Consider the following 11,338-nt stretch of genomic DNA (forward strand, 5'->3'; position numbering starts at 1 on the left):
CATGGGGAAAATTGAGGGACCAGCAGGGAGAGCCCATGGGAAACTTTATCTGTGTCAAGTTTTCCTTCAATTCCCAGATGATGGAACGAAAACGTGGTTTTCTTCTCCCCCCACCTCAAACGGGAAAATTTCCATATCGTTATAGGAGTGGTTTGTGACAGGAGACAGCAAGCTGTAATACCCCAAGCCTCGCCGGGAATGCGTTGCTGGGGATGCAGTCCTGGCCTGGGGGTGTTGGCAGTGCGGGTGACATCCACGGTGCAGGGGTGTACAGGCTTTGCCAGCAGCACCTCAGCCCTACGGACTCTCCTCCGTCCCCCGTCCAGCTGGAATCGCTGTCAAACTATTTTATCCTGAAGAAGCGGATGAACCTGGTGTTCCCAGGCCTGGTCTGCCCATCCTCTTAACCCATCCCATCACCATGTGCCTTTTTTTTGGGGTTTTAAACTCTTCAAGGACTAATAACAGAGCTCGTATCAGATCCTGGAAACAGGAGGTGTGGTTCTCTGTAAAAGGGAAGATAACCATGTGAAAAAGGGCAGAGAGACGAAGTGAAACCCTGGGTTCTTTGGAGGGAAAGTGCACGTGGCCTCTGGGACCAGGAGCTGTAACAGCACAAGGCTGAGATCAGCACTTGGGGGCAGATGGCTTTCCCTTTCCCTTCACCCACAAGCCGCTCTGAACACAGCCACCTCAGAGCTTCCCCATCTCTTGTCGCACCCAGGCCAAGGGGGCAAATGCCTAAACCTGTGGCCTGCCCCCATCCTGCATGTCTCTCTCTCCCCCCGTCTCCAGGGCCAGTCTGCTCTGAATTCCCAGAGAAGCCGTGGTTTCAGACCTTCTGCCGGTTCGCCCAGTACCGCTGCTTCCAACGCCAGTTCTACGTCAAGGTGAGGAGCGGGAATGGGAAGGAGGAATGAGGGAGTATCACTGGGAAGTGGGAGGGGGTGAGGAGGAAGGGAAGATAACACAGCAGGACTTACGTTTCACCCTCTCTTCTCTGCTCAGCGAATCCCATGTCCAGGTTTGTCTTCCTCAAATCACCTTCTCCCACCGGCAGAGCAACCTCGTGCTTGGGGATCCTGGACCAGGGGTCAAAGCTTCGCTACAGAAGGAGGTACGGCTGCACCGAGCTGCGCTGGCGGCCCCGCTCGCCCGCTGATCTCCCACAGCTGCTCTTTCCCCCGGCAGCTTTCTGGCTGGCCTCAGAAAGGTGCCCTCAGCCCCTCTTTCCTGCTCTTTCCCCAGCTCCCGGGCAGGCTGCTCGCTCGTCTGTTGATGAGCTGCTGCGCACCGGCGTGGATGCTCTCCTGAAGTACTCCTACGCACTGTCGAGCCAGGAACCGCTGCCGAAGAAGCCCTCCATGGCCATGCCAGGCCTGCTGGGATCTACACAGGACAGGGAGCTGCCTCTCTCACCGACCCAGCTGGTCCCGGCTTCTCGTGCCCCCTCACCTCCCAGGCTGGGATCCTCTTCCCAGCCAGAGAAAACCTGGGAGCAACACCTGCAGAACAGCATCTGGGAGCTGATCCAGTTGGCCTTATCCTTGGAAACGCATCAGGTCACCGCAGGCTCTTCTCGGAACTCCACTGACAAGCCACACACCGGGAGCATGCCAGGCAGCACCAAGGAGGGGGTGCAGGGAACGGTTCCCCCCGGCAGGTGAGATGAAGAGCTGTTTCCCTGCCCGGCAGGGTCCCGCACACCACCCTGGTAGCCCCCTCACGCTCATGCCCCTGCCCTGAGCAGCCTGGGGAGCACAGGCGGGCTCTCCGGAGCACGCCATCCCACCCAGAGCAGGAACGTCCCCGGGGAGCCCCTCTGACACCCCCCGCTCCAGTGCTGAGGGAGAGGGTGACCCAGCACTGCTCGTGCCTGACATTGCTACTGTCCTTGTGCCCCAAAAGGGCATTTAGGCTGGGCCTGAGCTACAGGCAGGGCCTTACCCCTGCACGGGTACCCCCACACTGCCGCTGCCTGCAGTGGGTGATCACTTCTGCACCCATCCTCCTCCCAGCTCGCGTCTCCTGGGAGTCTGGCTGACCTGCAGAAATAGCTTCCTTGCGGACACGGGTTCCTGGGAATGTGCCTTGCCCCACTCCGCTCCTCTCCACATCCAACATGAGGCAGATGTTTATCAAAATAGGCCGACCCAAGTCAGACCATCCTCACCCAGGTAGAGCAGGAGCAGCTCTGGGTTAGGAAGCAGAGGCGGGAGCACAAAGCCTTGCTGACAGCCATGCAGGACCACTGCTCCTCCTCAGGCACGTGCACCTCCCCGGGCTCTGGATCTGCGCACTGCTCCTCCCAGGGCGTTTCTGCTGCCCCATTCTGGCTTTGAAGGCAGCCGCGTGCCAGTTCAGCGCAGGGCCCTGCGACAGCCCAGCTTACTGCGGCCCTCTTAGTTCCCCTGGCCTAGGGATGCTTTGATAGAATCACAGAGTCACAGAGCGGTTTGGGCTGGAAGGGACCTTACAGACCATCCAGTTCCAACCTCCCTGCCATGGGCAGGGACACCTTCCGCTAGACCAGGTTGCTCCAAGCCTCATCCAGCCTGGCCTTGAACACTTCCAGGGATGGGGCATCCACAGCTTCTCTGGGCAACCTGTTCCAGTGCCTCCCCACCCTCTCTGGGAAGAACTTCTTCCTGATATCCAATCTAAACCTCCCCGCTTTCAATTTAAACCCATTACCCCTTGTCCTGTCACAACAGGCCCTTGTAAAAAGTCCCCCCCAGCTTCCTTGTAGGCCCCTTTAGGAGCTTGTAGAGCATCTTGAGCTCTTCTCAGCTGATATTCCAGGGTCCATTCGCCTCTGTGCTCGGGCAGCTGGGGCTGGTGAGCCCAAACAGAAAAGACCTGCAAAAGGATCATGTATTTTCACTCAAATTTACTTTTTGATCCTTTAGTACTTTGTGGCTGAGGACCACTTGCTTTGGCTGAGATGCAAAGATTATTTTGCTTGCCAGGAGGAAAGAAACCCCACTGCTGTCTAGATGTGGTTTTCATGGAGAAGTCATTTTAGTTTCGCCCTGTTGCTGGCTAGAGATGTTCCTGTCAGCACGCCGCTTCTCCGCATGATTGCACAGCTGCGGTTTCTGTTGAAAACACTGCATTCTCCTTCAGTTGGGCCAGAGATCCCACTTCTGCATGTAAAAACGGATTGCATCCTGTTGTTAAAGCTGTAAATGATCTCTTGCAAGGCTGTAACTTAGGTCATCCTCCTTCCTAACGTTGTAGGAGGCTTTTACCGCATGGCAGATTTTCCCTGGTGTTGTGTATTCTAAGGCAAAATTAGGTTTCGCTGAGGATATGTTCATTTCCCCTGCGTCTGGCGTTGAGCCTTGCTCTGATTTAGCCACCCCGGGATTACTGAGGGACTGCTGCGATTGCGTGTGACAGTCGCTATCCTTCTGTGGAGTTGCTCAAAGACGCTAATGCTGACTGCCTGTCTGCAACCTGGCAGCCCCAGCCCCGTCAATCATGCTAAGCAAAGCTTAAACTCAAGTAGGGATAAAGAGCCGAGATAGACCGTGCCTGTCAGCTTTGCTGCTTGCCACATGCCGCCTCCTCTCAAAGCGACTTCAAAGCGTGACCTAAAAAAGGGGCAAAATGCTTTGAGGCATCAGCTTTCCGGCAAGAGGAGCGGCGCTGGCTGGGACTGGGTGTGCACAGGAGCCATTCGGAGTCTGGTTTAACGCAAGGTTGTGACAGGCACTGAATCCAGGGATGTGGTGTCTTCCCTAGGGTCTTAAGTCCAGCGGGATATCGGTCCCTTGTCACTCATCTGTGCGTGTGGCGGCTGTTCTGGTAGCACTGCCGGCTTTCATGGTATCTGATGAAAGTAGCTGTGACCTTTAGAGAGACACGGTGATGGCAGCAAAATAGCAAGGAGAAGAACTGGCAGCACGCTTTGGTGGCGCTTCAGCTAGCAGTGAACAGGGGAAAAAGGGGTCTGTTATTGTATTTATTTTCAATCTTTAGTTCTTGCTGTGCTTTCTGCCCCCTTGATCAAAGAGCGATGTGTTTCCCAGTACCTCCTCTCCTCAAAGCTACCTGCGTGCCATGATGCAGTCTTGCAGTGAGCTGAACAGAGCTCCGTAGCTCTCATGTTCTAAAGCCTGTGCAGCTCCCTTTCCGTGGCACTTTCCAGTGCCCATTTCAAACATAGAATCATAGAATCATCGAATGGTTTGGGTTGGAAGGGCCCTTAAAGCCCATCCAGTTCCACCCCCCCTGCCATGGGCAGGGACCCCTTCCACTAGACCAGGTTGCTCCAAGCCTCATCCAGCCTGGCCTTGGACACTTCCAGGGATGGGCCATCCACAGCTTCCCTGGGCAACCTGTCCCAGTGCCTCCCCACCCTCTCCGGGAAGAACTTCTTCCTGATATCCAATCTAAACCTCCCCACTTTCAATTTAAACCCGTTACCCCTTGTCCTGTCACTACAGGCTCTTGTAAAAAGTCCCCCCCAGCTTCCTTGTAACCCCTTCAGGCACTGGAAGGTGCTATAAGGTCTCCCCGGAGCCTTCTCTTCTCCAGGCTGAACACCCCCAACTCTCCCAGCCTGTCCCCATAGCAGAGGGGCTCCAGCCCTCGGAGCAGCTCCGTGGCCTCCGCTGGACTCACTCCAACCGGTCGATATCCTTCTGATGTTGGTGCCCCCACAGCTGGACGCAGCACTCCAGGTGGGGTCTCACAGGAGCAGAGCAGAGGGGCAGAATCCCCTCCCTCGCCCTGCTGGCCACGCTGCTCTGGATACAGCCCAGGATACGGTTGGCTTTCTGGGCTGCCAGCGCACACGGCCGGCTCATGTCCAGCTCTGGTTCATGTTCATTCACACTCTCCAGCTCTCCATGTGCCATTCAGCGACAGGGTTCAGCGGTCAACCTCCCTTCTCTTCCCTGTTCTTCTGTTTGCAGACAAGAATTCCATTTTCCTTTTTCCCAGGGCTTCCCTCTGTTGCGATGTTTGTCCACTACAACCCCTACACCCCTTTCAGTGTCACCGCTCTCCCGGATATAGATCCCGTCCTGTTGGCATTCGCACGCGGATGTTTATGGCTCGCGTGAGCCCAGTGTCCCCAGCAAGGCTGAGCCAAGCCCTCCCGATGGCTGCACACCCCTACTACCGCGTTACTCCTCCAAATACCCCTTGTTGAGCTTCCACCCCAGTGGCTTTCAGTGGGTTTCCCTCTGGGCTTAGTCTGCCGGGCACCAAGCCAGCCCTCCTGCCTTCTTGGCATGCGGGCCAACATCTCTTTCTCTTCCTGAAGCTGTTAGGGACACTTTCTCCTTAGTGGTTTTAGTTTCCCGCAGCAGCCCACCTCAATCAGAAGTTACAAAGTGCTGGAAAGTGGCTGTTTGCTCCTTATCTCCTTTTTTCCGCTCGCCTTGGGTATTGGCATCGCCCCACACAGCCAGCCAGTAGCAGGAAGGTAAAAAAAAATTTAATGGCCCAGGTCTTTGTCATTACGTTGAGGAGGATGTTGTTAAGCAGCGCTTGAGAGGTGCCACCGAAGGAGGCCCTGTGTGTCTCACTCCACGTCTTGAGACGCTAAAGCAAGATAGGAAGTTTATCTTGTACCTGAAGTTTCCTTTTGCCATTGAGCAATTACTGATCTTGGTCCACATGTTCTTCCTAATTATATTTTTCTCACATTCCCTTTGAAATAGAACCTCTCAGTACCTGGTAGGCTTTTTTCCAGGGCAGCAGTTAGGATGTTAATGTGCAGAGGTACTAAGCCGGGGTGGGATTCCGTTTAGGAAATCGCTTTAGACCTACCGGTTTCCCTGATACATAAGGAAAATTCCGCACGGCCTCAAACAGCTCAGCAGCCTGTCAACGAGTGCAGGGGACCCACAAGACCCCATCCCGTTTGCCTGCAATGCCGCTGCGGTGGGACGCAAGGCCCCAGTGCTGCTGTAACGCAGCAGGAGTGGGAGAGTTGGATACGACAGGGCAGTGCCAGGCTGCTGGGCGTTGCCGGGAGAGGCACCAGGGATAACACCCGGGCATTCCTAGCCCCGTGGCATCTCGGACTGCAGGTGCCCGCAAACGAGGGAGGAACCCGGGGACTCATCCCTGGGTTTGGTGATACAGGATGGGACCCGTTTCCCTGATGCTCCTCGGCTACTTTCAGAAAGTAGCTGTCCTTTGAGGACGGTGGGGATGCAGAGGTGGTAACCCAAACCCTAAACTTGCAGCCGTGAGGCCAACAAGCCTCGCGGCAGAGATGGCAAACAGAGATAGAGGAGGAAATGGATGTGACAGATAGAGCAGCAGCGTTTCTTGGTGAGCTCGGGCTGATGGCACGACCCGGTTCCCCGGGAGGGTGAGGGGACGCTATGGACGCTGTGGGCACCTGCACACGTGGCCAACAGCAAAGTGCCGGCAGGTCCACAGGGATGCGAGCCTTTCAGATCTGGGGGGTCATTTCGTATCCAACACAGCCTACAAATCCCAAGTTTGCTGTGCAGCAGAGGCTCCAGCCCACGTCCGACTTTGTGTCTGTTCTGAACAAGTAGGGCATCCACCCTCAGCAAATGTTTTATCGCTCCCCATGAGCTACTTACGGAAGCACCCTTTTTAGCAAGGGCTGGAGCTGAGTTCCCTCTTACTGCCCCTTTTTGCCTGCAATCCTTAATTTGCATCTTGCTGGGGCTGCACTTGTCGGACCGTTCCATGTGCTGGAGAAAGCAAAGGCTGTTAAACCCACTTATTAGCAGTTGCTTTCTAAGCCTCAGGTTGTTATTTATTTGCTATTTTTAAAAAAAGTACAGCAAGCTGGACAGTTTTCTTCTTTTTTCTACCTCAGTGATGAAAACACCAGAGCTATTCATATCATTTTTAATGACTGTTAATGTGCCTCTCGCTTGAGAGGCAGGCTGGATCATCCTGGTTTGATGAAGAAGCAATCAAATCACAATGTGCCACTGGAATAACAAGCAAGTAGTGGAACAATAGCCAATAATGACATATTTGTGGGTAAATTATTTCAGATAAGTTTGGAGAATAATATATGGGTCATTAATGGAAATCTGTGAGTCCCACCCAGATGACCCAGCCAGTTTACCAAATCCGGAAGGCGAAGATCCGGCGATGTCTAAAGCAGTCAAGCACCTGAGCGGTGGCAGGGAGTCCCTTGAGCTGTCACAGAGTTATCGACAAGGCGAACCCAACGCTTGTCCTCCTGGGCTAGAACTGCTTAAGGGAGAAGTTGTTGGTGTTGGATTTGTCATGCAAATAGATGAAGAACAGCCCTGCTAGGTGGGCCTTGGGGGCTGGCACTCGTTCTTCTCTCAGCAGCACCCAGCTCCCGGTCACAGAAAAATGCTGAGGGGGTTGAATTGAACAACCTTAGGCAAGAGCACAGACTTTTAGCTCTAAATTTAAAACTTCCTGTTATCTTGGTATCCTAAATGGTCTGAATGTTTACAGAGGAAACAAGGGGGAAAAAAAAAAAAGAAAAAAAACAGAAATAAAAAGGATGATGTGGAGCTGTGGGATGGGCATAAAGGACCTCACAGGGTCTGCAAGTGCTCTCTGCAGGATAGGTGGGCTTTGCTTCTCTTTTTTACTGGCACACTTTAATTCTTTACAGCTTTGCCTGAAGGAGTCGGTACCTGTCACTGCCATCCTCAGTTTGCGCTCCTTCGTCCTCCCTGACCTCAGACCTTCCCTCCGCGAGCCCCTGACCAGGTTGGGCGCCGTTGGGCGCATCGCAGGAAGGGAGGCGCAGCCTTGCCATATGAAGGTTTCCCGGTGTTCAGTGGCCCCCGGTTTCTTGGTGGATGCGGTCGATGGGCAGTGGGTGGGCACCACAGCCATTTGCCCGCACGTCTGTGCCCAGAGAGCGCCGTTTGCAGCCCGTCCACGGCGCGGCACAGGATGGCGCGCGGAAGGAACGCCTTAAATCGCCTCCCTGCAGGTCAGAGCAGCACCCGCTGCGCTGTGACAAAACAAGTTCGGCTGTAATGTCTTAAAAAAAACAGTCTAGCACTCGTCACATTTCCTGTGACTAAGATTTTCCAGGTTCTCTTGTAGTATCTAAGAGAGATGCCTTCAGAGATCCCGAGATGCTCGTTTGCTGCCTGTTAGGGTGAACCCTTTGAGTACCGGATCGCTTGTTTCTGGTCCCCTGCAAGGGCACAGAACGTGCTGCGGGCTCCTTCACCCACAGGGTATGGCAGGGCCCAGGAATCTATTCAGGAGGTGCACAAAACTTCTTCCTATTAGTTCTTCTCACGTCCTCCTACCTGACGGCACACCCAAACCCAGTGCAAATGCCGAGCATCCGCATATTCCCCGGCACGCGTCGTGTGCCTCTCACGTGCCCGTGGATCTGTGGGCGCCACTCACTCCTTGAGGCTTGGTCCCTTCACATACCACCCCGTCGCAAGAACTTAACAGCGGGGAGACTGATCTCTTTTAGCCTTCAGGCCTGGAAATTGCTCTGACTGTTCACCCTGGCGTTCCTGCTCGGCACAGGGAGCCGTACCTAGTGAGCCCTGCAGGAAAAACAGCATCATGTGGCTGAGCTATAGACCCTTCTCCTACGAGAATTTTGGGATACCTTTCTTGACGTCTCCAAAGCTGTGGAGAAACCACCCCATCAGCTGCTCCCATCAGTGCTACATACCCTATGTAGCAGGAACGCGCAGCTAATTTCTGGTTTGAATGGATCTCACCCCAAATTCCAGTCACCGAAAGTCATTATCCTTCCATCTGCTGGTGAGGAGAGCCTTCCAGCTGATTCCCATCATGGAAAAAGCACAGCCTGAGTGGCCACCCGCTATTGCCTTTTCTCAGCTCAGGTAAAGTTTCTCCAATTCCTTGATCCAGGTGAAATTTTTCCAGGCCTCAGGAAATCTCATCTTCATGACCTTTCTCCAGGTTCTCCATCGCTTTTTTTAATTGTTTCAAGGCTAATCGGAAGGTCTCCGAGACGTTTCAGCTATTCTCAGGAAAGCTCCTCCATACAGTTAGCCCATGCCTGGATTTTAAGCGCATTTTAGCATAAGCAATCGCTGCTCTTATAATTTATTACTTTCTGCCAGATCAAAGGTCACTTATTTACCATTGGTTTTGTTTCCTGACCCACAAGACATCTTTAAGGAGCGTTTGTACCTCTCCTGCATCACTGCTGCTAAGTCACACCATCCCTTGTCTAACAGCAGCTCTGCACGACGTCCACAGTTTCTGCTGTTCCTAAGGAGATGCAAAATATCCTTATTGTCCTTATCCCACTGCCTGTAAATTTTCTACCTTACACCCCCGTTCCTCTGGGCAGTTTGGCCAAAGAGTTCTTTGGGAAGGGTTTTCTGCCATGCTTTGGGGTTGTTTTCCCCCTTTTCAGTGCTGGACTAACGGTCTGTCTCTTCAGCTGGTGATAAGAGAGGAGACTTGATGTTTTCCCATCCCTTCCTCTCGCAGCCTTTTGGCCCTGAAGAAGGATGATGCCAAGATGATCCTGTGCTATGCGATGCTGGAGGGAAACTGTCTCTCGTCGGTGGTCACCCAGGCCTGGAAGGAGTTGGAAGAAAGTGTCCTTGGGTTCGGAGATTCGGTAAAGATGCTGATGTCCACCTTTGACCCCCCTGGTGTGCAGGGCTCCCTGCGGTGCTGGCCGACAGCGCCGTCCTTTCGGCTGCCACCTCCTGGGGGAAGCTGACCTGGGTGACCAGGGATACTGGAGCTCCAAGCCAGGGATACAGGAGCTCCTCAGTCTCCTTTTCCCCCCACCCTGACCTCCCCGCTGCATCCACCCCAGGTGTGTGACAACCTCGGGCGGCGTCACATGGACCTGTGCCCTGACTGCGCTTTCTGCTCGCTGAAGAGGGAGCAGTGTCAGAACCCCCAAAAAGTGAACCGGGTGCACTGCAGGACAGGCAGCTTCACCGTCTACATCAACCCGCAGATCTCAATCCAGCACCAGGTTGCGGCCATCAAGGTACCCCGTGTCCTCCGGCCTCGGGCAGGGGGCTGGACCGGGTGGTGGGGATGGGGAGGAGGAAGCATGGCTCTCTGATGGCTCTCTGTCCCAATCCTTTGCAGGCCAGCTCCCTGGAGACCTCGGACTACTATGGCATGGAATTTTTCAGAGAGATGAGGGCAGAGTACTGGTGCAGCCGGATTGCCACCTACGGCTGCGAGGACCCTCGCGTGACCCTCTGGCTGAAGGCAGATAACGCCACCTTCCGAGACGGAAGTGCTGCAAACGAGGTGAGTGCTCAGTGGGTGCTGCTGTCCCTCCCTCTCCCCTTCTTTCCCTGACCTTCCTCCCCCATCTCCCCAGATCTGCGACTCGAGCGGCTTTCAGCACCCCACCTACTGCGCGTTCAAGAGCCACCAGTGCCTCCAGCGAAGTCTCTACAACGTGAGGGTGAGAAGCAGCCCCTACTGCCCCATACCCAGCCCTCCTCCCCACGGCTGGTCCCTCTGCAGCCCGCCCCAAGTCCCTGTGGGGTTCGCTGGCCGACTGCTTTTCCCTCCGGTAGGACAGAACCGTGGGTGTCTGGGCGGGGGGTGACAAACAGTGACCCAGGAGCAGCTAAACTGAGGTGGTGGGGGGTTGCACAAGCATTGAGGGAGATGGCGGGGGAGACAGCCCCTCATGTTGCGAGAGGGGAGCTGCGGGGAGTCTCCCACCCGTTGCGGTATCCCCGGATATCCCTGCAGAGGAGGGTCTCCCCCATCGACCGGGTGCTTCCTAGGTGGTAACAAACACCAAAACCACCAAAGCAGGACAGAGGACTAGCACGCATCTCGGCAAACACACAGTTCAGCCACCATCCTCTCCCTCCCTCCTCCCAGCTGGTCCTCCCCTCTGGTGCCCCCATCATCCCAGCCTCCAGATGCCATCCGTCACGGGGATCCCCTTTCCCTGGGGGAAGGAAGCATCAGCCCCGTGATCTCGGGCTCTCCTTGCAGGTGTCTCGCCAAGACTGCCACAGGAACGAGACGTACCGAGTGCTGAGCGAGAAGGAGGGAGAGGAGGAGGTGCAGCTGTGGCACCAGAGGTTCCTCAACTTCACCAAGGGATGATGCACAGTGGCAAGGGGATGCACAGGAAACGCAGGGCTCCAGAGCCGGCTCTCTGGGAAAAGCAGAGGGGCTGCTTTGACCCACAGGGCCATGGGGAGGAGGACAGGTCAGAGTATGCTCAAGAAACCAGAGCTGGGGAGGGACAGAGAGCCTGGGTAGACTTGGAAAAGCTCTTCCCAGGCCCCTTGCTGGTGAGCCAGCTCGCCACGGCCAGATCTCACCCTCCAAGCGCCCGCTCCGTGCTGGTGGCAACGGCACTCCTTGAGGACAGCGTTTCACCGTGGCACTGCTG

General features: G+C 55.1%; 1 protein-coding gene across 1 annotated transcript in view; it reads left to right on the forward strand.

Annotated features, from left to right (window-relative positions):
• The window catches only part of ACRBP (acrosin binding protein), a 13,112-nt gene extending 2,066 nt beyond the window's left edge, over positions 1-11,046 (forward strand). The window contains exons 2-9 of the mRNA XM_010157227.1: positions 796-890; positions 1,009-1,024; positions 1,249-1,663; positions 9,436-9,568; positions 9,773-9,952; positions 10,057-10,224; positions 10,298-10,384; positions 10,933-11,046. Coding sequence (XP_010155529.1) covers positions 796-890; positions 1,009-1,024; positions 1,249-1,663; positions 9,436-9,568; positions 9,773-9,952; positions 10,057-10,224; positions 10,298-10,384; positions 10,933-11,046 — 1,208 coding nt within the window. The remainder of the gene's footprint in view (positions 1-795; positions 891-1,008; positions 1,025-1,248; positions 1,664-9,435; positions 9,569-9,772; positions 9,953-10,056; positions 10,225-10,297; positions 10,385-10,932) is intronic.
• The last annotated feature ends 292 nt before the right edge of the window (positions 11,047-11,338 follow it).

Source organism: Eurypyga helias, unplaced genomic scaffold, assembly GCF_000690775.1.
Source record: "Eurypyga helias isolate BGI_N326 unplaced genomic scaffold, ASM69077v1 scaffold30828, whole genome shotgun sequence".
Lineage (NCBI taxonomy): Eukaryota > Metazoa > Chordata > Aves > Eurypygiformes > Eurypygidae > Eurypyga > Eurypyga helias.